The 26923-nt window shown below is 41.2% G+C and overlaps 2 protein-coding genes across 8 annotated transcripts in view; one reads left to right on the top strand and one right to left on the bottom strand.

Moving 5' to 3' along the window:
* The window catches only part of rtn3 (reticulon 3), a 36329-nt gene extending 23782 nt beyond the window's left edge, over positions 1-12547 (top strand). For all 3 annotated transcript variants that reach the window (XM_051428529.1, XM_051428530.1, XM_051428531.1), the window contains 5 exons: positions 1930-2068; positions 5319-5388; positions 6708-6754; positions 8170-8228; positions 8686-12547. In XM_051428529.1, coding sequence (XP_051284489.1) covers positions 1930-2068; positions 5319-5388; positions 6708-6754; positions 8170-8228; positions 8686-8734 — 364 coding nt within the window. In that variant the 3' untranslated portion in view covers positions 8735-12547. The remainder of the gene's footprint in view (positions 1-1929; positions 2069-5318; positions 5389-6707; positions 6755-8169; positions 8229-8685) is intronic.
* A 1672-nt stretch (positions 12548-14219) lies between these two features.
* Positions 14220-26255, bottom strand: zfta (zinc finger translocation associated). 5 transcript variants are annotated; one of them, XR_007888271.1, is made up of 6 exons: positions 25474-26249; positions 22499-23014; positions 19850-20206; positions 18505-18960; positions 17550-18120; positions 14220-15646 (listed from the first exon to the last, which is right to left on the bottom strand). XR_007888271.1 is itself a non-coding variant. In XM_051428551.1 (5 exons), exons 1-5 carry the CDS (start codon positions 25595-25597, stop codon positions 17630-17632), a joined length of 1947 nt encoding a protein of 648 aa, XP_051284511.1. In that variant the 5' UTR covers positions 25598-26255; the 3' UTR covers positions 16567-17629. The 5 variants fall into 5 exon arrangements, 3 of the variants coding, with proteins under 3 accessions (XP_051284511.1, XP_051284509.1, XP_051284510.1); XR_007888270.1 differs by having other exon boundaries at positions 17550-18123; positions 19850-20209; positions 25474-26247; XM_051428551.1 differs by lacking the exon at positions 14220-15646 and having other exon boundaries at positions 16567-18123; positions 25474-26255.
* Between the last annotated feature and the right edge of the window lie 668 nt (positions 26256-26923).

The raw sequence follows: 26923 nt of genomic DNA, 5'->3' as shown, positions 1-26923 counted from the left end.
CATGTTGCTGCTTCGCACTGCCACATGTTTAAAACCATTAAACCAGAAGCAGTTTCAAAGACTGCTAAGTTTCATAATGTTAGAGGTCAGGCTGGCATGGCGGTGCCTGATGTAACCTCTGCCTTCCCTGCTTTTATTTATAGAACAACTTTTATGGTGGAGCCAGATCCCGGTAGCATGCTTCATAGAGTCCAGCTCCTCTTCAAAGGCGCAACACTAAATCCTCCTCATAGTTCATCAAGCCTCTAAGCCATATATTCCTGAAAAGGAGAAAATTCTTGCAGTAGTGTGAAAAAAGCACAATTCTACTTTGGAGCAGCTGGAATGGATACTTACCTCTGCACACCCAGTAACATGAAGTTGAAAGCTGTGTGCTTCTTTTTCCTGGTTCACTCACTGCTATGGACATTCTCAAGTTAGGCTGCAACTAACAGATTTCATTATCAGTTCATATGTTTATTATGTTTTCCATTAATAATTTAGTTCATGGAAGATGCCCATCTTAAGTTCCCATGTGCAAAAATTGCTTTTTTTCTTAAACCAAAGTGGTTTCGTTACCTTAGAATGAGCCGTTTTTATCTACAGAGAGAGTATTTACTCTTCTACAGAGTCCGTCATGTTAAACCACTATGTTTCTGCAGTAGCCCGGAATGGACAAACCAAAAACCTGCTCTAGACAGGGGCTTTAGCACTTTTCAAGAGTATCGCAGCCACCATAGTTTCTCCTACACACTTGGAAGGCGATTGGTCATTCAGTCACCATTAGATGCCACAAAATCTTACACACTGGTCCTTTCAACACTCAGCTGAACACAACAAATTATTTCAGCACTTAGAAATTAAAGCCTAGCATTCAGAAAATGAAAACCCAAATAGAAGCTGTGCCCAAAAAACAATACAAACAAAAATAATTTTAAAATGGGAGGGGGGTGGGGGTGGAATTACCTTTACTGTAATAGTTCACATTGGAAATTTTGGTTGCAGTTTACATTTCCACAGCACTAATTCCATCAGTACAATAACAGTCTGCTGCTCTGAGTTTCTCCTTTTAACAAATGCTGTTTTTATCCACTAACTGATGAGTCCCTTCTACTTTTTTTAAAAACATTTTTTTTCAATCAAAACACAGCTTCCTGCAACTATTTCAAGTTAAAGCTCACCAGAAACATGCCCTCTGAGCTGCTGAAAGCTTTTAATGTGAATCACCTGTGCAGGAAGTGTTGAGTTTCACTGACTGCAACTTAACAGCAATTGAGAAAAAAGGGAAAGTACACAACAATTTTATAAAAACAGTATTTCTTATTGTAAAAAAGTTTTGAGATCGTATTAACAGTGCAACAGCATTTACAACAAATTTGGTAAATGGTAAATGGACCTGTACTTGTATAGCACCTTCTAGTCTTCTGACCACTCAAAGCGCTTTTACACTACGTGCCACATTCACCCTTTCACACACATTCACACGGTGATGGCAAAGTCCACCAGATCACAAATAAGCGAGGCAACAGGGGAAACAGCTGAGGTGATAATTTCATGGTAGGTCCATTCCAAATGGGAAACAATATGAAGTTGTTTCAATTCTCAGTTTTGAAACCACTCTTCAGCCACTTAAGTTTCAAAACCTCATGCCTGGCTTTCCAAGAGGACAGACTAGAAACTCAGTTTTGAAAGTAAGAAATCTCTAGACTTACCCAAGTAATCATTGTGCCATTGGTCTTGATCAACAGCCCCATAAACCTCACGCAGATTAATCTGGTCAGTTTGTGCAACATGCACGCAGATTCTGAAAAAGGAAAGAATGAAATCCTCCTGTTAGTTTCCTCTTTACAGCTGCTCACCACAGTGCATGTTTTCCTGCGGCACTTTTGGCCCTGGACACTAAGCCTAATTTTGCACTCACCTTACCCTCCTCCTTTCCCCCCTGTGCAGAACACTGATAGATAAGGATGTCAGCATCCCTCCGGAGACTTTCCGCAAGCACGTGGACACCAGTCTGACCTACATCAACCGAGCCCTGAAGCAGATGAGCCGCCTCTTCCTGGTGGAGGACCTTGTGGACTCCCTGAAGGTAAGCAGCCCCAGCCCTTCAGTCACTGTCCACTATCATTGAGTTCTAATCATTTAGTCTGCTTTATAATGGGAACCTATTACCACTCTGTCCCATAAAGGCTCTTCTCCTGGGTGCAGCCTTTTTAGAGCTCTGATTGGTACAGTGGTAACTAATCATCACAAGGGGGAAATCAAGCAAATTATAGTCAGAATCTGATGTGTATCGTTAAAATAAACCCCAGTGATTATGATTATATTGTTAAATGATAATTATTTAGAGAATGTAGCACAGCAACTACAATCGGATCACACACATTATCTAGCTGTCATGAAACACAGCTCCTTCCCTGTGATCTTGGCCTGTATGCTTTATCTTTTTCAAACAATATTTTACAGTTTTACAAAAAGATGTCAAAGATGAAGACAAACTGGTTAACCGCCTCACCTCTATCAAAGAGCAGCCGCTTTCCTCAGCTTTTCTCTGGGACCTGCTAGGAACGTCTGTCTTGACCGTGGCTAAGATTTCATTAAGTAAAAACAAGGGATAAAAAGCCTACTACAAAAATAAACTGAGGAAGAAAAAATATCTATATTTACCAATTATTCTAATTCTAGTTATAGTAGAACAGTTAACATCATAATTGGGAATTTTCCAGTGTTTTTTAAAGTCAACAAAGATGGTGAATGAGAGACAATATGTAATATTGAATTCCACTTAAGAGCTCCCCTGTATCTAAATGAAACTTAACCACATTACTGTAGCAGTGAGCTGAAATAAAGTGTTGTAGATAACAATACAAGTAAATAGTTGATAGTAGGGACAGTTAAAGGGTAATAGAGACGACAGAATAAATGAGTTGATGATTCATGACCATGAGAAGCAAATCTAACAAATATCTTATATACTTTAAACAAGCATCATCAAGTAATAGCCCTCAGAACTTTGTAATGTTAACTTTCTTAATTGCCTGCTCATCTTTATTTTTCAATATGAACTGACATCTTGTTCATTTTAAACCTAGATCTTACAAAGTTAGTCTTTGTAGTACAAACTGTCCCCTTGCCCCCTTAAATATTAGATTAAGCATGTGTCATCCCATCACAAAAAGGCATTGATGGAAGAAGTATTCCGATCTTCTACTTAAGTAAAAATACCAATACATTAATATAAAAAAGAAACCTTTATGGCTGTGTATTGGTAGAATCCACCGATACGATACATATCACAATATAGAGGTTACGATTTAATATTAATTCAGTATTGCAATTTTGTTTTTGTTTTTAAATCAAATTTTTTAGGAAAACTGTCATAGTATAAAGAACACCCTACTATATGCATCAAATTTGAGTAATGAAGTTCATCAACATCATAGCCCTCAACTTACATTTACAACACTGCTATCTAGCGCTTTGGGGTTTAAATACAAAAAGCAATAGTGTTTTTGAGAATTGTATCAATATTTCATTACATTATCCATTACAAGTCCATTCAAACCCTCTTAAGAAAATGTACATAAGTATTCTCAGAAAAATTTACTTATATCAAAATTAAAACATAGTTATCCTGCAGAAAACTGGCCCCTGTAATCATCCCAAGTCACAAGATAAATCGAAGGGGTCGTGAGATGATTAATGGGGGTTGGAATAAAAGTTCTGCACAGAAAGTATTCATTTTTTGAACATGTCTCTAATTCTCTTCTCTCTCTGAAATATTGGATAATGTTCTCTTTGGTTGTCAACGGTTATTTAAATTAAATTAAGAAGAAATGAGGGATACAAAACACAAAGATGAAACAATAATATAGACACAAAAAATGTGTGTATGTGTGTAGTAGACGTCATTCTCGACCTCCAACCAGTTTGTGCCGACCCAGCTCTGCCCTTATTTATGATAGAAAATCGATACCAGCACCATCTGTTCTATTGTTGTCTGTCCCACAACTGCTTACTTCTCTTGCCTACCAGACAGCACACAAAAACGAGGACAGTCCCGCTGTGGCCTTTTTTAATGACGTATATCCAAAACATCCCACTTTCTAAAGTACAGTGGAAATGCAAGGAAGCCTTGCATGCCTTCTTAAAAGTTCTGTTTTTTAAAAGACAAAAAATATGGGTTGTTGAGCTGACAAAGTTCAAACCTATTCTTCACAACCACACAGGTTTTTGGGCTTATTCTGAATGATTAAAAGTCTGCCAATGCACAATGCATGAGTTGTCCCTCCCTAACAGGTGCAGCAAAGCTACCCGGAGAATCAGGGAGCTAACAGTCAGTCTGTCCACACCTACACAGCCCTGACAAGAGGTCTGATCCGGCTACACAAGAAAACACCTGCCTGGCTGGGCGTGTAGTCGCATCTTTGGAACTTGTTCACAGCTGCTTTTGTTTCACTAATATAAACACTTGCAGTTGTAGTGAGGTGTGTCCTGTAAGATTAATGACTTAACTGGCTATATAAACCACGTTTTATCCAAGGTCTGAACTCCACAACCGTTTTTATTGTGTGGGGAAGAAAATTGTTCTTACTTATTTTCTACTTGGACAGCCCCGGATCAACATGAGAAGTTATGAGACGACAGCAGAGAGAGGGAGAATTAAAGGGGGAGAAAGGGAGCTTTGTCTCTGCTTGCACTTTAGCACAGCCTCTGCCAGCCTATCAGATTATAGTAACCAGCCATCAGGGCAGAGCTGCTGTCAATCTCAACATCAGCTGAGCAGCCATAATACTCAGTCCACATATAATACTGTGAACTGTATATGAGATCAGCAGCACAAAGCTCCTTCACTGCTCTGATCAGCCTGGAAAACACCACTGTCATGCTCATTGATCACACATACATATAAATTCTATCATTTAAAACTTTTCTAAATAAAAAAAAAAGTATGAAAGTATAAATAGTGTTATATTATAGGGCTGTGGAAATGGAGATTATTCAGAATTTACCATGTGAACCATCAATGTTTATCTGGCCTGTTTATTAGTTTGTGTAGGCCACTTCTATTTAAAGGATTGCTGGGTTTGTCTATTGCTGTTTGTAAATGCAACATTCAGAGTGGGTCTTCAGAGTGGGTCATAAGTGATGATTGAGAAGGGTTATGTTTGTATGAGTCTATACATCCTGCATGGGATGACTTTTAAGACATGATTTGCAAATTTACAGTATGATGTCCTCGGATAAGCTGAACTAGGTGTACATGAAGTATTGGATGTTAAAAATGCTAGACCTCTCTGAGTCGCCCTGTGGCCTTCTTTGTTTGTTGTTCTCACCAGCTGGCTGTGGTCATGTGGCTGTTCACCTACGTAGGAGCTGTCTTCAATGGAATCACCATTCTCATCCTTGGTAAGCACCGTGGGAACCAAGAGCCATGTGTCTGTTACCCACTGAAATTCTCACGCTTAAAAGAATTTGCATTTCTCAATTTAAAGTCAACCTTGAATGGAAAAAATCTCACCTATTAAGATTCTTTAGCAGTGAATGTCATACAGTCTGTGCTGTTCTTTACTGTAAACCTCTATAAATGGCACACAGACAGCTACTTTCTCTTCTTCCGTTTCTCTAATTATCTCTAATGGACTGAGACCACAGGAGGGGTTAATTAGGAAGTACAGATCTCATTGGACCGATAGCAAAGACAAAAAGACCTAAGTCCAGCCCCCTTTTTGTGCTCCAATAACAGCTGAGCAAGCTTCGGCCAACCTTCCCCTTCCTGTACTCAGATATGCTATGTGCTATGCTAGTCTATGTGAAAAGACATTTTGATGCTTAAAAGATAAAAGCAACATATAGTTGCATCTTAAGTTAGCTAATGTTAGCAAGACATTGGCTAAAAATCAATTGAAGTATATTAGCTGTACAGTGGGTTGACAACATGGCTCAGTGGCTGTAAGGTTGTATAAGGAGTTGTGACCACATTGTACTGTCCCGTAATGGATACCACTCATTACCCACAATGCTTTGGTCCCCTGTGGTCCAGTAGTTTGACTTGACCTAAAGGCTTTGCTGTGGAGCACCAACTGAAAGATTAATGTAAAATTACTAATGAGCATTTTACTGACATGGGTTTTAAGACAGACAAGATATCTTAAAGTTACAGATAATACTATGGTAATAATATAATGTCAGTACTCTGTGCACCTAAATGTAATCATATTTTTAAAAACAATCAATAAATACAGGTTTGGTTTCAGAAGTGGGAGGAGACACAGTGAAGTCTTGGGTTCTTCAACCGGAAAAAAAGCATTTTGACATATTTATTTTGATCTGCGTTATGATGAAACTGGGCTTCATGCCTTTTTTACGTTTAATAGAATTGGTGCATATAAAAGTTAAGGCCGCATTTCTTATACTGAAATGTATATTACACATATGTGTGTGTGTGTGTGTGTGTGTGTGTGGACGATCTGGGAATTAGCTTCCAAAATAAACCATCTTTGTCAGTGGCCAATGTCAGCGTGTCAAATACAGCACAGTTACCTCGTAACAGAACATTCAGACATTCAGAGTACCAGCTGTGCTATCGCTGAAACGCACCAGGTGTTTTGATTGTCTAGACAATGCTGCCCTATGTGAATCTGTATTTGGAGCCTCAAAGATAGCTCCCCTGTAATGTACCTGTCTATATGTTTCCCTGACGCATCTTTCTCCCTTTTGTTCTCCAGCTGACATCCTCCTCTTCGCTGTGCCTCCGATCTATGAGAAGAACAAGGTGAGTCAGTCCCAGGTCGTGATGAATCTATTAGATCATTAAATGAGTCTCAGACCCTCCCCGAGAGCAGGGATCACATCAGTTGTTAGAACGTACCCGTCAGCAGTGAGCTCACTGGATGACTCTCTCCACACACTGAGGGCTTTCTGTGCCCCTCTTGTTGCTGTCCAGTGCCCAGCTGCTCAATATGAAGTCATTCCACTGGCTGGGCAAATCGGGGGGGGGTTACCATGTTGATGCTCTTGATGCCAAATGGGAACTTTAATGAGTTTAGGAGATTATACTCATCAACTGTCTGGCACAGGCTTTGTGAAGTTTAGTTTTGTTCATTAGCACAGTCTCTTAATGGTCACAGTTAATGTTTCCTCCTTGCTGCTTTGTTTTTTATAGTTAACATTTGGACTAATGTTCTCATTGTGACTGTTTTTATGCTTTGATACTCAAGTTTCAAATGTTAACCTCAGCAATGAGGTCGGTGGAAATTAGAAATCAGGTGCAATTACACCAAAAAATATCTGATCATAACTGAAACTTGTGACTTGCACCGCCACGTAAAGGTTCAGCTGCACAGCTGGTCAGTTGGTTTGACCGGCCATCCGTCCAGACATCCAGCCATTTTCTGCCGCTTATCTGGGTCCATATCATGGTGGTAGCAAGCTAACCAAAGTAGCCCAGCAGACGCACCTCTTGCTAGCTCTCAACCACTCTATCTGGATGATCTCTCTTCTGGGTTTGCCCTGGCATCTCCTCCCAGTTGGATGTGCCCATAATTCTTCCACAGTGAGCCCACCCACCTCATTCAGTGTGATGGAGGAGGGGTTTCCCTCGTAGCTCCTTGTTAATGTCCAAGTTCCTTGTCCTGTTCCTTAAACACAGGGTCTGCCTGAAACAATGTGTCATCCCACCTTGTTTATACTTGTTCCTAGTGGCCACTCTTCTTCTCAGTAATGTGGACTGTGTACCCTAACCCACTAAATGAGCTGATGCTGTTTTGAATTTTCCTGTTGATCTCATGCTCCGTCTTACCCTTGCCCATGAACAAGATCCAGAGATGCTTAAAGAGCTTCATCTTGTTTCCAACACTGTCATCGCTACAATCCACCCCAGTGCATGCTGGACTACACATTGATAGAACCAGCAAAGATAAGATTTGATTAGAGTACACCACACTCTATCAAAGCCGAATTGGCGGCAAGAGCCCAGCACTCACTGAGAACGTTCTTGACCCAACTCAAGACAATTAACGAAACGCCTCCTTCAGTTATACATTAACCGAATGGCTCAGAGTCCTGGCCCCTAGCTTTCTCTAGTTCTCAGAAATGGTAGAAGGATTTCAAAATGAAGCTTTGCTTGTTTTAAGTAATACAAATTATTTTTCAAGTGCTCACCCACTCAGTCATCCTCTCTCCTTCCAGACCCAGATTGATCAGTACATCGACCTTGTGCGTACTCAAGTCAACACCACGATGGCCAAGTAAGTGAATCTGATCATCTATAAAGAGTGTGATCATCTTACAGCCACTATGTTTACATGCACAAAATATTTTACTTTTTGCCTTATTCTGAAGAAGACTAAGCTGTTTACATGGCTACTGAAAATGAATATTCGGGTCACCCTCACTTGGTAGAGGTGGGTTCAAATCCAACCTCTGGCCCTTTGCTGTCCATCTGTCAAACGGTCCCTCTAAAGGGAAAACAGCCCCCCAGGATGCTCCTAATACCTGAATAATATCAGCATATCCCACATATAAATCTGAAAATGCTCCCAGACCTAATAAGGAATGTCCAAATGCAGTTTATGACCCTTAATAAATGTGGTTTATTGTCATATTCTGAATAAAAGTGGGAAATGAGTGTGCATGTGAATGTAGTCAGTGCAACTATCATCCACTGATTCGGTGTAGTTAACCTGTTGTTCTTTGCCCCCCCAGGTTGCAAGAGAAACTTCCCGGAGCTGTGAAGCGCAGCAAAACTGAATGATCAACCTCCCCTTAATTAGAAACCTCTGTCACCATCATCCTCATCTCCATCTCCATCACCATCTGAAACCCCCTTACCTTCTCCTACCCCCTCTCCAGAACCCAACCCCGCCCCCCAGTCTAACTCCTCCTCCCTACTCCATCGACCATCAGCACCCTACTACACTGAACCTTGCTAGGTAGAAAATCTCTGAGCTACTCGATATTCAATGTAAAACTACTGCGCAGCTTAACTTGCAAAGCATAAAAAAGAACTGTGCCTGTGCAGACAGGAAGCACGTCGCTAGTGAGGAAGTGATGTAACGCCGAGGCGGACCCTGCCTATCTGTGGGCACGCCACAGGGGAATGGAGGAGGGTCGAGTGAACTAGACTGAATCTATGACCTGGTTTTCGTCGTGTACAGCGAGCAGGGGGGTGGATGATGGCTGTTAATGTCACAAAAAGAGCAAATGTCTGTACTTTAAACCACATATTTCCCTGAAGGTAAACGGATAGTTTAAGCTGGAAAAAGTTCAAGAAAAGGAAAAAAGTTTTAAAAAAAGGAATAAAACCAACCTTTTGGGTGTTATTGTGGCTAGTCTTATCCTGCTCTCTTGCTCTGCAGCTGTTGTACGGATAGATACGAGTTGATTTTTAGAAGCTGGTAATGGGTTTGCTGTTACTGATCGGCCTGTTATTGAGATTGTTTCCATTCACCTTACAGGCACTTGTGTATGTAAGTTTCTGCAATGCACTGAACTTTTATTTTTTAAACCCATGAACAGGTTGAAATAAAAGGAATTGGAACACTGAGCCAGCTGTGATAATTTGGTCTAGTTCACCCTCTTTTGATCAGATGCATTTTTTGAACAGTTTTCTGTATGTACATATACACCTTAAGACAAGTACAGGCTCTCTGCTGTATGGAACACATTAGCCTCGCTTTTTATATCGAAAAGAACGTTCCCTCACTTGCAGCAGTCCTAACTCCTTTTGTTGCACCTGTTCAAGCCACAAAGTGTTGAGGTCTCACATTCACTTGTAAATTTTGATTATTCTCATAACTACTTATTACTATTATTGATATTAACCATAGGACGGCGGCTTTGACTCCCTACTAGCTTGACAACAGCATTGTAAGAGTTACGTTAAGTGTCATAATTTAAAACTGGAGGTCTTTCAGAGGCCTCCTAAGAAATATTTCCTGATTGTTTGATAAGTTAAGAGATGCACCCTTTAATCCCCCAAAAGCTTCCCAGCTCACTGTTGGTGTTTTAAAGAAATCATTGGCTTAACGGAGTTTCAAAGCTATGGAGTCTAGACTGTGCTACCAGAATAAATAAACTTTAAACTGTTTCATTATAAAAAGTCTTAACACAAGGTCCTCTAGATAGCTTTTTTCTGAGGTTTTTATTTTTTTATTTTTTTAATTCTGATGAAGACTGATTGTTTACACCCAATTTAATTATAATTGATCATATTTTTTTGCATTTAAATAATGCAGCAGTAAATTCAGTGGAAAAAAAAGAATGGAAAATCTTACTTTTCACTTTTTCTATTTCCTTATGCTGTCCTTAAAAGATTTAATAACTGAATTTAAAATGGAATCACAGATTTGTCTGTTGTCTTTCTCAAGCTAAGATGAATTTAATTTTTAGGTGAAACACTGCTTTTGCATCAATTCATTAATATCTTCTATTTACACAGTTAAAGTCTATTACTATTCTTTTGGCACATTTTAGACTCCATACAAAACCTCAACAGTGACCTGAGAGGAAGGTTGGCGATCAAGGGTGGTTGTAATCGAAATAGGGGGTGCAGTTTAGAATAAAGAGTGTAGCTGGGGAATGCGGAGGCAGTTTTGGGAGCAGTTGTTATTATAGATCTGTCAATTATTTTTCTTTGACTGCCATGAAGCATGTCATAGTGTAAGCTGGAAACCGATTGTCACCCTTTATATAGGCTGTATCATATTCTTGACCCTGACTTTTGTTTAATATGATTATTACTCGTGATTGTTTCAATGGTGTTTTTGAACTCAACTTGAAAGTCATATGTTAGCACTACTGCTACGTCTCCATATTGTTTTAAGGGATGAATATATAGAAGGAAATGAAATGACAAGTATGTTCGTGTTTCATTGTTCTCCAAAGTAGGTTTGAACGGAATAAATGTCCCCTGAATACTGACTGGCCGACGGTGGATCCTTTCATTGCCTCTCAGTGCAGTTACTACTACCACTCAGATATCTGCCTGTGCGCTGAATGTTTTCTCTGGTGGAACATTCCTCCCCATGCATGCCCTCCGCCGTGTGTCATCTCACAGATGTCTCGGTCGACCCCCCCCCCCTTGTGCATGGTGTCTCGTTCAGACTCTGGGTGTTAGTCAAAATATGCAACGTTTCTGTTGGAGGTGTCAGCGGGGCAGGCTAGGCCCCCCACTGCTGTCAGCTAGCCTGAGGCTGGGGTAAGCGGCTGTAAAGAGCAGACAGAGTGAGGGGGGGGGGACGAGTACAGACACTGATGATGATGATATTATACATCCTGTTTATTTATTTGAATGTGGAGAAGTTGCATATTGTAGCTTTTGAAGGCCAAGGTTGTCATTTTCATCTAAAAGCTTAACTTCATACACGCTACTGTATTGTTGTGTTTCATGTTTGCTTTACATGACCTCAGTTTATTTTAAAGGTTTATTTTAAATTCAACCACGTTCCAAGATAACACGTGGAACTCTGGTTTTATTTGCTTTACGGTTCCGGGGTCCGGGTTTTACTGACCCTTCCTAAGTCCCTCAACTATTTGTTCTGTGATCCAATGACAGTTGAGTTGATGCTATGTACTTGGCTAATCTAAGATAGCCACATTGAAGTTAAAAGATAAAAGCAACATTAGCCACATCATAAGATGGCTAGCTACTGTAGGCAGAACGCTGGCTAGCTGGCAAGCATTTTGCTAACATTAACCAACTTAAGATATGTTGCTTTTATCTCTTAACCATCTTCAAATGTAGTTGCCTTTTCAACATGGACTAGCCTAGCATTTAGCTTATCTAAGAACAGGAAAAGAGGAAGTTGACTGAGGTTCCAGAAGGGGCGGGGCTTAACAATGCCATTAACGGCCAGTGTATTGTGGAGGAGGTAGAAATCTACCTGAATTTCATTTACAATTTTTAAAACAAAATTAAAAGAAGAGAATAAATTACAATTGTAACCACGGTTCTCTACATTCAGGAGGAATGAAATCTGCATGCTAGATACCTCTGGAGACATTTCTTTATCTCTTTCAGTTGACCTTCACCTTCAATATTCAAGTTGAACCATTCTATCAGTCTGACCTCACCCCATCAGCTTCCATACAGAACCTTTAAGTAAAACTTTAGTCCAGGAAAGGCCATGTTACCTGTGTTAGTGTGCTACCAAGGCTAAATAGATGACTTCTTCTCAGAACCATAGTTATTTTCTCAGTGTAAGTGTAGTGTAATATATAATATGAATAAAATTCGACACATATTTGATCCTGTTCCCTCACAGCATGTTGCTTTTCTCCTTTTCCTGTTTGTCCCTGTTTTCATCCTGTATGGGAGTGTGTGGCAGGAGTGTGTTTGACCTTTTTTTTGTCTTTGGCAAGTCCTGTTTTGCTTTTGACTCTTTACTGGTATCTAGACGTTGTTCACTAACATCAGCTCTGTTTTGTATTAGCTATGACTTTGGTTCCAATTTTTTGAAGCTTTGGGAAAGATGTTGCAGGAAAAAAAAAAAACTGAAAAAAAAAGAAAAGTATGTGGTCTCTGTACTGATGTCAAAGTGAAATTAATAAAAACACGTCAAAGGACCTTGGCTGGGTGGATCTGTTCTCTCTGGGTAAAGGCTACTCCCAGAGGGCCTTGGGGGGAAAAACAACTATTTCCTAGCATGCTTACGATGTGTGTGGACGGAGGATTAAAAAATGCCTCTAGATGAAATATCTAAAGAAGATTTGACTTCTGAGTCTGCTGTCTGTTATGGTGTTTGGGTGGAGAAGGGATTATAGTTTCTAATTTTAGGCTAGGCCAGTGTACTAAAACCATTAAGTGTTAATAGTAACATGCAGACTTGACATCCCGTTTAAAGCCTATGTATTACATAATAAAATCAAAGCTGCAGTCATAAATGCTAAATGAAGTGTTAGAAAGTTAGCAGCTATGTTACAGATGAACATACAGCTCAGATAGCCGGGTGGTGTAGTTTTCAGTTAGCGTGATTTGATATTAGCCTCAAATTTTCTCAGAGCAGCTTTAAAGCTCCCCTCCAGTCAGGAATCAGTGTTTCTCCCTGTCCCTACAGTGTGCTGTTTGAATGCTGTCTGTGCAGTTTGACTCTAGAAGGAGGTTTTCACATTCATCTGCTGAAAGTGGAAAGTTTCTCTGATCATCATCACATTGGGCCTATGAGCATGAATTGTGACATCACGGTGCACACATCAGACACACATTATTGTTCCAAGCAGACCACTGGTATATACACTGATCAGCCATAACATTATGACCACCTACAGTCCCACACCAACAAACTGTGATGCTCTGTGTGTTCTGACACCTTTCTATCAGAAACAGCATTAACTGTTTCAGCAGTTTGAGCTACAGTAGCTCGTCTGTTGGAACCGACCCCACGGGCCAGCCTTCACTCCCCAGGTGGATCTGTGAGCTCTGGCCGACCATTGACCACTGCAGACCGGGAACCCCCCACAAGAGCTGCAGTTTTGGAGATGCTCTGACCCAGTGGTCTAGCCATCACAATGTGGCCCTTGTCAAAGTCGCTCAAATCCTCAAGCTGCCCTTTTTCCTGCTTCTAACACATCAACTTTGAGGATAAAATGTTCACTGGCTGCCTAATTTATCCCACCAAGGTGCAATGATAACCAGATAATCAGTGTCATTCACTTCACCAGTCAGTGCTCACAATGTTAAAGCTGATCAGTGTATGTCTTCATACATGTCTGGAGAGGATCTTTAAATACAAACTTCTGTAGTTAGTAGTTAATGGACTGTTAGCTGAATAAGAATTACCAGCATAATTGGATCTGGCTAAAATCCCTGACTCTGTTTGACCTGAATGGATCAGATCTTATTTATTTATATTGTTTTCTATTTATTTATATCTTACTTTTTATTATAAATAATTATATGTCAACTTTTTTTTCTGATGCCCGTGATGAGGAGGAGTCATGTTTGGGGTTCACTATATGGCCAAAAGCATATGGACACATTATGTGAACATAACACACAGCTACTGTATGTGAGAGATCATTCCAAAATCAGAATCTTATCTTAAAGCTACAATAGAGCCAAGAAAGATAGGTGATTCTGTCTCACGTCCTACTGTCAGGATATAGAGAAAGTTCCAGCAAACATGACAAATATTTTCATAAAAGTTACCTACTGCAGCTTTAATGTAGCATTATCAGCCCCCTGCATTGGAACTAAGGAACATAACCCAAATCAGAAAAGACTAAATAAATGGTGGCAGTTTCATGGTGTTGAGTATTTATTCAAAGATCATTGAGGAGAGAATGCATATGTCACATGTTGGCCATGTACAGATGAAAGGTGAAAGTGAAGAAAAATGAGGAGCAGGTCTCTCCCCACACCATCATACACAGTATAAACACACACACACACACACACACACACACACACACACACACACACACACACACACACACACACACACACACACACACACACACACACACACACAAGCAAATGTTTTATCATTCATTTCACTGTAACTTACTTCATTTTAAATAATTAAGTGCTATGCCAGAACTCTTCTAGAGCGATGTGGGGGCCTATTCTAAGCCAAAGTGAACCAATAAAGTGGGAATATGACACCGTTTCTGTGCTGTCACAGTGCTGCTTGTCCTTCACTGTTACATCAGTATCAAAAGCTTCAACTGAGCAAATTCTGTCAATGTACAACAGAGTAATAGGGACACTGGGGCTTTGTTTTTGGAATTTTTTGCGGCATGCACTGGAGCCGCTACCACCTAAAAAGTGGATTCCGTCGATAAAATTATATGTGCATGTTTTAGTTTTTCTTCTTTCCTCTAAAATGACAACTTTATGTCAAAATATTAAATTAAATATAAATACGTTAATTCCGTCTTTTGTCTTTTCTCGTATTGATCTTTTTCCTCAAAATCCAATTGCACTCTAGCATGACCATTTCCTTCAAATATAATTACTTTTTTTCTCAAAATATTAGCATTTTTTTTTCCAAATCACAACTTTATTTGAAAATCAACACTGAAATACTGACTTTTTTCATATATTATGGCTATACCTGAAAATTACAACCTAATTCTAATATTTATAATTTACAAGATATTTGAACAAAATCTCTGTTTTTTGTTTGTTTTTGCTTCAACAGTGGCCCTAATACTCTGTCGTATTTATAGCATCACCTATACAACCACAGCTGACACATGTATCCAGTATCTTCAAATGTCAACAGCCAAGATCACTGATGAAATGGTTGCTGATGAAAACAGAATCCCTGAGTTACATTTTCCCGGTGAAGAAGTGACATTTTATCGCAGACTTTTCTTTCTTAGACAGCTGAAAGTTTTTCTTCAACTTCTTTTGTTGCACACACTCTGTACAGTGAATGGAGAAATGAACAGTACCGAGACTGGAGCAAACTTTTCAAAGCAAACGTCCAACCAGCCGCTCTCCAGCCGTGTAAGATCATCATTGCTGAAATCTTCTCTGAAGTAGAAAAACTGGACATAATTACAAACACGTTTTGTAGAAACCAGGGTGCATAAAAGTGCTTGTATAAAGGAAAAATAATTATTTTTTTTCATATATTTACATATTCTTTTTTGTGCAGTTTTACCTAAAATGAGTTGTAGAGGATGAAAAGGATGCAGGCCGGTGTAGCAACGATGGAAACTGACAGAGAGATAACATATCTCATTATAATGGATGAGAGAGAGGATGGCGTCCTTCTCCTCCACTGTAAACAAGGAATTAAATAGACTGCACGCTGGCATTCATTGTCTTCAGCAATAACATCAAACACAGTCTCATTCAATTGGCTGTACAGAAGGAACGCTGGGGTTTAGTACATTTTTGGGGACAAAGTGCTGCGTTGTCTTCAGACACATTATCATAAACTAACTCACCTCGGCCTCGCCGAAGACTCTGTTTCTAACTTCCTGAGAGCGTAAGACTCTGGCCCCGACCAGAAACAAGCCCTGGGCCCCTTCCTGGACCTGAGAGTTAAAGGACCAGTGCATAGGATTTAGTGGCATCTAGTGGTGGAACTAACTGAATACCACTCACCTTCTGAGCATGGGTGTGTGTGAAAAATGTGAAAGGCCCTATCTACAGCCAGTGTCTGGGTTGTCCATTCTGTAGAAACATGGTGGTTCAACATGGCGGACTCCACCAGAAGAAGATAAAAACGGCTCATTCTAAGGTCATTAGGTATAGGTGATTATACACTAATGAAAACATACCGATGAATATTATATCCCATTTCTGACAGCAGATCCTCCTAAATGTTACACCTTTGGAAAGCACATACAATGACTACAAATCCTTTTTTTGGTTTAAAAAAAAAATTCATATTCTTTTTTTTTGTTTTTTGTTTTACACGCCCCCGTTTTTTTTTTTGTTTGGGGTGGCAAAAAAGAGTTTTTTTATATTTAATTTTTTTTTTTTTTTTTGGGTAAAATTAAAACTTTGGGGTGGTTTGTTTTTGTTTTTTTGGGGGGTTGTTTTTTTTTTTTTTTTTTTTTATGTAATTTTTTGGGGGGGGGGGGATTTTTTTTTTTTTAACCTTGGTGGGGTTGTTAACTCCCAATGGGGGGGCTCCCTAACTAGACAATAAGTTAACACTGGAGTCACAGTCTGCTGTTGCTCCATAGCATACACTGGATTGTTAAAGTCCAGCACAGTTTAACTCAACACAGAAGCACCATGCAGATTAATGAGGCCTCAGCGAGCCAGTACTTGTGAGGCTAGATGACGAGCTACTGTACCTGGTGCACTATCTGGTAACATGCTAGCTAGCCGTGAACATGCTAGCACTAGCCAAATGTCACTATCACAATGCTGATTTGATTTGGCCCTAATAAAATGTTATTTTAGTAAATCTAAGCAAATGCAGATTTTGTGCATCCCTATAAACGTGCACGCATTTCATGAATCTCACCAGGTCCTCAGGTGACACAGACCCAGTGCAGATGAGGCTTTACTTTCACTTGAGTGGCTGGACTTTCATTTTTTGGGCTATGACATTTACTCTGTGGCGGCTGCTTCCTGCCACAGCAGTACTCTCAGATCCAGATTTAAAGGGGAAATTCCAGTATTCGTAAAATGGGTCTCATTCTTTTTGTCCATTATGACTAGGGCTGTGCACGACAGGGTCAACAGAATCATATTGGGATTATTTTAAACAATATTGCAATTCTCGATTTAGTGGAAGTGAACATTTTTGCATCATAATTTTAATTTCACTGAAAAAAGTATTAAAACCATGATGATGTGACATTTGTTGAGGTATGTACGCAACAAAAATGTTTTCTTACATTTAAAGAACAAGATGTGTAGACCAGGACATCTCTGCAGTACTTCATTATAATCCTGTTGGTCACACAGTTTCTGCTTTTTGGATATTGCACTTGGCCATATTGCGATTATGCTAATATTTAGATGAAATGTGCAGCCCTAATTACGACAACAGCTCGAAATAACATTTTACTCAGCACCTGCATTGTAGAGGTTTGAGAGATTTCAACTCTAGCAAGAATAAGGTCAGAGGGGACGAGGGACCTTGTTTGATACCTACTTGAATTTCCCTTTAAGAAAGCGGGCGGAGGGCTGTTTCTGATCAGGGGCCGTGTGAGGAGCAACGGACGGAAGCCCTTTCTAAGTGCCAAAGTGTGCTGGAGCTGGAGCCAGCTCGGTGTGCCCGTGGTCCTGGGAGGAAAAGCAGTCATCGGAGTGGATGAAGTGCAGCGCAGTCTGGTTGTAGCTCAGCAGGGCCTGCTGCTTCTCCTCCGCACTGTAGTCCAGAGAGTGTGGGTGTACCTGCTGGATGTGCCTCTTGATGGTGCTGACCTTCAGCGTGGCCAGGGTGGCTCCGCACACCATGCAGATTAGCCCGTGTCTGCGGCAGTCGTAATCCATCAGGTACTCCATCCGCCAGCGCACCTGGTAGTTCCTCCTCTGGTCCTTCCCGGGGTAATGGCCGTGACGAGAGGGCGTGGCTGCAGCGGCGCCTTCCCTTGCTTTACCCTTGCTTCCGCTCACGCCCTCTTCCTTCTTCACCATTTTGCTGGGTGATCTGACATCGGGGGAGGCGTCCTCGTTCATCTCTCCTGTGGTGTTTAGCACATCTTCTCCGCTCGAGTTTATTTCTGCTAAAACAACAAGTGAATGAGAGGGAGGGTGCTGATAGTTCAAGGATACCTCAGTATCTTTAAGTATTTTAACCTTCATTATCCTGTTTTTCCTGTTGTCTGAGTGACTAATGGGGCAGACAACTTTTGAAACTAGATCAGTATTGAGTGAGAGCTGCACCACAAAACTGTCTGCAGCATAATCCATGTCAATTTACAGCAAATTAAAGAAAGCAGCAATTCAGAGGTCAGGGATAATATATACAGATGAAACAGGGAAAATAAGGAATGAAGGCCTGTCTCAAAATATTTGTATAAAAATGACCTACTGCAGCTTTAATAAACACCACTATTTGAGAATTATTTACAGTATTACAGTCACTGCGGCTAAAAGCATCTCACCATCTTGAATGTGTGTGCCTTCACTAGAATAATCTTTGGTCCAGGCAGCTGCCATGGCTTCCCTTTCTTGTCGGCTCAGTGTCGTGGTCTCGGGGTGACATTCTTGGATGTGGCGTCGGAAGCTGCTGACCTTGGATTCGTGCAGCACCTGAGAACACACCATGCAGAACGTCCCCTGGCCCTGGGGCCCGTAGGCCACCAGGTAGTCGAGACGGAGTCGCCAGGGGTCACCCCCACGCAGCCGCCTCTTCCTGGGCTGGCGGAGGGGCTGGGGTCCCTGCTGCGGAGCTCCAACACCGCCATCCTCACCGATAAGACAGGTGTCCTGAGTTAAAGTGCCATCACCTTCTGGGTACAAGTCAGCGTTGATCTGGATGGCCTCCACATCCTGAGCAAAGAGGTCCACCCCGCCATCTTTGGTGTTGGGCTCTGATTTGATTGAGTTTTCTGACTCTTCTGTTATACAACATATTAAAGATAGAAAGATGTACAAATATTACTTCTTTGGCAACTACATGTCCCACGAAGCTTTGGCACTGTGCCTGGGGAATCATGGGAACTGTTACTGAATGATAAAACCAAATAATTATTATAAATGGAACACACTGAGGGGCAGACACAGACTCTGGACGGGAGGCAGTGTTGATAGACTCAAGTGGGTGATGGGACATCCAGGCTGCTCGGCTCACCCTGTTACCATGGCAACACTGATCCAGATAAGCAGTGATAAAAAAGAGTTGGTGGGTGGTGGATTTGTGCTAGTGACGTCAACACATTTCAGACTGATAAGACTAAATGATAAGAGGAATCTAACTATACCTATTCAAGTTCTATAGACTGACCAAAAGTATAGTGTTTAAAGGGACATTGTGTAGTGTAAAAGTATTTTATTTGCTAAAATCAATGTCTTTTTCATTTTTTTTTTTTCCTCCATCTTACGCCAGTTAAAACACACGCCAGACAAACAGCACTAGCCTACCTGTCTAGCTAACAACGCGTTTTCGTTCGGCCCTCCAGTCAGGAATCAGTGTTTCTCCCTGTCCCTACAGTGTGCTGTTTGAATGCTGTCTGTGCAGTTTGACTCTAGAAGGATGTTTTCACATTCATCTGCTGAAAGTGGAAAGTTTCTCTGTGATCATTGAACATCTGATTTTAAGGGGCGGGGCCTACCAGCATGATTTGTGACATCACAAATAGTTAGGAAGTCAGTCCTGGTCCAGTATGCAACTTGTACAGTGTGATGTAGAAACTTGAAGCCACCAGTGCACATCCACTGAGAATGGACTTTACAGTGAAGGAGGAGACATCTTGTGTCCAGCAGAAATTAACAACATTCTGTTCTTACCATGAGTCTGAGCCCAGGCCTGCAGGATGCAGTGCTTCTCCTCGGAGCTGTAAACCAAGGAGTTGGGGTGGGTGTCCAGCACGTGGCTCTTGATGTGGTCCAGGTGAAGCGAGGGCAGTTCTCCTCCGCACACCATGCACAGCAGCCGGCCGGCCTCCGCCTCGTACTCCATCAGAAACTCCTGGCGGAACCAGGCGTGCAGCGAGTCGTTCAGGTAGCGCTCTAGGGTCCGGGCTGATGGCCCAGGGAGGTCCTGCTCCTCTTCTTCGGGCCGGGGGGCTTCACCTTCCTCAGAGTGGGGGGACAGACTGAGAGGTTGTTGTTGCTGCTCCTTGGGTGTCACAGGGTATGGAGGTTCTGCTGTGGTTAAAAAATATAAAACAAAATAAAATGAAAGGTGCTGAAAGTGATTTTTTTTTTTTAATTATGATGCAAAAATGTTCACTTCCACTAATCGTGAATTGCAATATCGGTCAAAATAATCATGTTGTGCATAATGGACAAAAGGAATAAGACCCATTTTTACAAAATATGGTTAAATATCTCTACATTCTGACAGCCATCCCTGAAATAGAGAGCTGAGTCAGTAACGTGAGTCTCCCAGTCCCTCCCTTCTGCAATAGACAAAGAATACATTTTCTCCTATCCCGTTCCCACTTTATCCAATCAGGAGAGAGAACTCCACAAAGAGGCGGTCCTCAAGGACAAGTAGAATTTCTGATGTGTGGAGGACGCAATGTACTGCTAAACTACTGCTTAAAAGAGTTCTTTTCAGGCTTTGCTGCTGTTAGTCACTGTGTCTTTTTTGATGGAGGCTGTGACTGAAAAGAGGATGAGAGGGAAGCTGAAAGCCATCATGGACAACCCCTCTCATCCTCTCTACACTGAGCTCAGGCAGCTCAGGAGCACGTTCAGCTACAGACTGACCCAGCCCCGAGCCTCAAAGCGGTTTGGAGGCTCGTTTGTACCATCAGCCATCAGACTCCACAACGCCACAGCACCCAGTACCTCCAACCCCCGCAGACAAAGACTGGTTTAACTTACAACCTCCGACGCACTAACTATTATCTTTAAATGCACATGTACAGTTTGGTTGTTTGGTTTTTAGTTTAACAATGCTTAAGATATTTTGCACACCATTGTATGCACATTGCATATAGTGAATATATTTTTCTATATAGTCTTATATTTTCTATTTTATCTTATAATATTCTTATTTTGTGATTCTATATTCTACTTTGCACTACATTCCCCTATGCTGCTGTGTCTGACTTGAATTTCTCCTATATGGGATCGATAAGGGAACATCTACAACCACAGGGGGTGCTGAATTTTTGTTGTTACATTTCAATAAAAAAAAAAAATCAACTGTGTGTGATGTTTTATTAATCCTAGTAGGACTATCCATCCTCTGCACCCTAACCATTTAGGATGTAATCAAAGTAACTCTAACTCTAGCGCTAGTGCCTTGTTCAGCGGTAATGGCAGGAGAGGTGGGAGAAAGCCAGGAGAAAACCCATGCAAATACACATGCAAAACAAAAAGAAATTAGCAACTAAGCTATCAAACAACTATGCTGTAGGAAATCAAACCTACAACCTTGTTTCTGAAAATACAGTTTACCACTTCATTTTTCATGCTTGCCATAGTGTTAACCATAGTTTCTCCTCCACACTTGGAACAGGAGGGTGAGGCGCAGTTGTTGCAATCAGCAATTATACTGCTAGATGCCACTAAATCCTACATACTGGACCTTTAAATTCCATGTTTGCTAGCCTGCTGTCTTCTTCTCCCCGGCCTTTGCAAGCACATTGCTACATTTCTTTGTGCTTTTCAGCCACAGTCAGTGGAACAGCGTGGAACTATGAGCAGGAATGGTGGCAATGTCCGTGCAATGTGTGTTCCTAAACAATTGTAAAACAAAATAAATGTTTTGCTACTTCCAGTAGTAGTAGTATTATAATAATTAATATATGTAACAGAAAATATAATTCAGCAGTCAACTGACCTAATAAAATTAAAATTGTACTTATTTTACTTTATTGTTGGTGTAAGGTCATACCTTAATGAAGGACATATAGGTCTGTGTAGGGGAGACTTTTGACTCTTGACCTTTGTATTTTTGGGTGAACTCTACTTTTGATTAAAGTCAAAACTCCTGCCTCCATAATTATTTACTTTTGTTTTCCTATTGTCTCCTGGGTTTTCTTTTCCAGCAAAAGAGCCCATCAAAGCGGTGTCATTTTACAGCTCAGATGTCACATTTCCTCATAAGCACATGAACACAGCTAAATAATAACCTATTTTTGGCTTCTTATTTATTTTGTAATTTCAAAAGCTATAGTATATTTGCCTTTCATGTGAAAAATATAATTATTAATAATTATTAATAATAATTTTAATTTGAAAAGGATTGATCAAAACCTGAGTAATCGGTGTTATTACAGTCAAAATATTCAACAGTTGGTTTTTTTTGTCATTTTAAATCTGAAACATAAACTAGCTGAGAACAGTCCAGGCACAGTCCTTCCCTCTCCACACTCCAACACACCATCACTAAATCATTACATCATCCTCTCCTCACACACCACCAGCCAAGACATGAACTCATACTGCCACCAAGTGTGAGATTCAGAAACTCCTACCCACCAGCAGCATGCTGGTCTGAGTCCAGGTGCTCTTCTTCTTTCTTAGGTGAGGGCCCAGCAGCAGAACTGTATGACCTCTGACCTCCCCCCAGGCTCAGGTGGCTCTCCCACCCCGAGCGGATGACCTCCTTGTCGGCGGCGCTCCACAGCAGGGAGTCAGGGTGCTTCTGTCGGATGTGCCTCTTGATGGTGCTGAGCTTCAGGGTGGCCAACGAGCTGCCGCACACCATGCAGATCATCCCGTGCCGCTGGGGGTCAAAGTCCATCAGGTACTCGCTGCGCCAGTACTCATGGTAATAGCGACGGTGGTCACGGCCCGGGATGCGGCTCAGGCCGGGACGCGAGGCCCTCTGGACCCTGGGTTTACGTCCGGAGGGTCCAGGGGCTGGGGAGAGGAGGAGCGGGTGGTCCGGGCCCTCTGTGATGCTCCAGTAGCTGGTGCCTGGAGACCTGACAGGTGTGACCATGCCGGCCTCTGATTCCTCCTCACCGTGGCCATTGGCGAGGCCGTCCTCCTCTGACAGGAACAAGAGACAAACTGATCAACACTGATCAATTTATAGCCATTAAAATCTTAAAGACACATGTAAATGTAATTAGGGACCACCCATCCTATTTATTATCTTCTGACACCAACTCCAAAACAATATGGAAGACCAATCTGAAACAGTACATTTTTCTTTTTCAATCTAAAAATCTGTTAATGTCTCTGTGTGCATCTGACTGAAACTAAGTAACACAACACTGGAAGTGCGCATCACTTCTTAGCTTCTGTCAGCGGTGGATCTAGAGAACCAGTCATGAGGTGTCTAGAGGGTGGCAGAAATATCTGCTGATTTATTCACAAACAATCACATATATCAACATTTGCTTGGAAAAGATATTTGAAATCAAAAACATTGTTGTGGCAAATAAATGTCTAAAGGTTGAATTAGAAATCAGTACATTGTTGTATTTGAATGTGTTGACATTTTTTCAAATACATGTCTTTGTTCTTTGAACTTAAGTCTATCACTGAGTCTAAAATGTGGCCATAACACATCATTCCATTCATTTCTGTTTTTTAATGTTATTTCTTAAAGGAATGTAAATTAAAGTAGTAAATGTGACACCAAACTGGGGTGGCCAGGCATTTTTTAGCCACCCCTCTAGATCCACCCCTGCCTAATGTATATGTAAACATTCTTCTTTTTAGGCTCGTTGGTCTTTAAGGTTTATACATTTGTTTGTTAAAATTAGTGATGACATTGACTAAGACACTGCATCTAATGTGGAACTGTCTGATCAGTTCAATAAAGTGCAAGTATATTACACATTTTCTACCCTGATACAGTACATATAGCAATTTATCATAACAGATTATAGTTCTCTAACACTTGGGATTAAAAACATTGCTCTGAAGCAATTCTGTAAATATATTTATCTAAACAATATAGCAACTTCTGATCATCAGTAACAATGTCTGGCCCCGCCCACTGCAAGTACAGATATGAATCATACAGATCATTTAGTTGGCTAATCAGGTACAGATAACAGTGTACCTGCTCATCCCTACTATAAATTAGAGCCTGACCAATAAACAGTATTGGTATATAGATTACAACCTGTATGTAGGCTGATGGGTGACCAGAAATTGCAGTACTGGAATGCCAAAGATGTGTTATTTACTTAAAAAGTAAAATGTGCAACAAACAGCATTATAATGAAGTACTGTAGTTCGACAGAGATGTCCTGGCCTACAAATCTTGTTTCCAGATTTAAGAAAACATGTAAAAAAAATGTCACATCATCACAATTTCAATAGTTTTCTCTCTGTGAAAATTGAAATTGTGATTGCACAAATCGTAAAACACATATTTGTCAAAATAGTTGCAATGTGCTTTTTTTTTTTTTTTAACCATATTGTGTAGCCCTAGTATGAATAGACTGGACAAAAAGGACCTGTATCTGGAAAGATTCACTGGTGTTCAAGGTAATGGATCTGTGTCCAGATCTGTATATCATTTTCCAGGACATCTTCCAGGAGTTTTTCTTGACAGCCAAGGACAGCACTTCTCTTCACTCACAATCATACAATTTACTGGTAGGCCTAGTATTAACACACAGTTTTATTACTTCCAGTTTACTTCCTCCTCTTTAATGTGGGTTCATGATGAAGTTTCTTGGGTTCATTACAGGTTCCAAACAAAATATGAACTTGGGTTTATGTAGGCGATCTGAGAGGGGGGCAGAGAATTTAACTTTTCCAAGACAACATAGGTTACTTCCAGTATATTTGGTCATTTTAACACATTTCCAGTTGTTTCCACGACTGGAAAACTAGTCCTTACATTTCCAGGTTTTCCAAGACATGTGGGAACCCTGCATATCATATGAAATAATAAATAAATTCCAGTCTACATAGCATCTTGGATAAAACTGTATTTTTGTGCATTTGTTTCAGAGGGATCCAACTATGTTAACTTGTTTTCTTATTCTGTCTGTTAAGGTATACTAAAATGTTTCTGAACCTGTGTAGAACTCATGTAATAATAAATACATTTCCCCCAGTGCACTGCAGACAAACAGCCAGACAAGGGCCTAAAAATCTGTCTCCATTTGGGTTCTCTTTCTCTAAATCTTCAGTCCCTAAATTGAGCTGCTTTGCTCACCTCAAGTACCCAAAAATGACTGAATTACAGTAAGTAATTGCTGATTTATTCCAATAATCCATATATTATTATTGTTTATTCATAGGTCTGAGACGGGCTGTTCCGCCGCTGCCCGCTAGGTGGCAGCTGCGTCGCTCCGCCTGCCTGCGTGCTGTTGAGCCTTTGTTTATAGGAGCCACAGAGACGGAGGGGCCATGCTGCTCCACGGCATTGTCCCTGACACGGATTAACTGGCTGCCTGACAATGGCCGTGGCTCTGACAGCCACGCAGAGCCACACTGCGGTGGGAAACACCGACAATAACAACACTAGTTTTTCTCTTTACCTCCCAAGTCACTCTCCTCTTGCGTCGCTTCCTCCTCCCCGCTTATTATTAATGAGAGCAGCTCAGCCTGCTCGGCACACCGGAGGTCCACGGGCTCGCTTCCCCCCGTGTCTTTCTCTTCCATCACTGGCCTGGCCGCTGCTTCACTCGTGGCTACCGTCCCTCCTTCCTTCCCTCACTGTGTCGTAACGTTGAAGCGGGACATGTCACTCAACTGTCCACACCGCTCGGCACCGTTCGACACGCATCTGGCAGGCGCTCTATAACGAGCCCATGGCAGAGGAGCCCGTGCTCTACGATGTCAACCCCCCCACGCGCCCCGCTCGGGAGCCAAGTTAACTTTTCATATAATCACAGAAGCCCCGTATCCGCCCGCGAACACCGCCCGCTCCTCCGAACGCCCTGTAGAAGCGCCTCAGCGACAGGCCTCCAGTAATGTATTTTAAGGCTCTTGCTTGTCTTCAGGGTGGGGAGCCGGACTAGGGGCCCCTGGGGCTCCTTAAGGGGCTCCTGGGTAAATTTAAAGAGACAGTAGCAGCGTCGACAATGCACACCCACCCCGGGGGGCGGGGGGGCAAACGGCGCAGCAGCAGGCGCTAATACAGATAAGCTGCTAATACTAAAGCTGCTGTTCTTCGCTAAATCATGCGGTCGTAGAGCGGGTTGGTTCGGCAGAGCCGCGGTTAAAACACGAGGCGGGTCCGCTGCAAATCAGGCCCCCATGAGCTCCAGCTCCTGACATTGTGCTGGGGATCCCATCTATAATATATGGGATCCGCAGCACAATATAATATATGGGATTCCCAGCACAAAATGTATATATGTGATAGCCTATAGCCTAGTATCATTTTAAAATAACATCAAGTATTTCTTCATTTAATGATTTCATTTATTTGTATATATTGTCTCTTTCTTCTGATTCTGATTTGCATTGTTTGTATCATATAATACCCAGCGTTATTATACAATAATTATCTTTATTATTGAGTGGTTTGTCCATTATTTCCTTGATTCAATTATTGTTTGGTCAAACAAAAAAAACTGACATATTTATATTTTTTGTTTTGTCTGACCAATGTCAAAAACACCCCAAATTATTTATTTTTTTGTTAGTTTGCTATCAGTAGACAAAGAAACGCTGCACTAGCACACAAATGTTGTCTTTAAAGGTCCAGTGTGTAACATTTAGGAGGATCTATTGTCAGAAATGGAATATAACATTCATAGGTATGTTTTCATTAGTGTATAATCATAGTGTATAAATATAAGAATTATTTTTGTTACCATAGAATGAGCTGTTTATATCTACAGAGGAAGCGGGCCCTCTTCTGTGGAGACCGCGATGTTCGCGTTTTGGCACATGTCGCAGCCACCGTATTTTCTCCTGCGCGTTCAGAATAGGAGGGTGATGCGAGGGAGTTGCGAACTGCAACCACACCGCTAGATACCA

The sequence above is a fragment of the Dicentrarchus labrax genome, unplaced genomic scaffold, assembly GCF_905237075.1.
Source record: "Dicentrarchus labrax unplaced genomic scaffold, dlabrax2021, whole genome shotgun sequence".
Classification (NCBI taxonomy): domain Eukaryota; kingdom Metazoa; phylum Chordata; class Actinopteri; family Moronidae; genus Dicentrarchus; species Dicentrarchus labrax.
The sequence above is the reverse complement of the archived record's forward strand: the minus strand, read 5'-3'. Positions and strand labels throughout refer to the sequence as shown.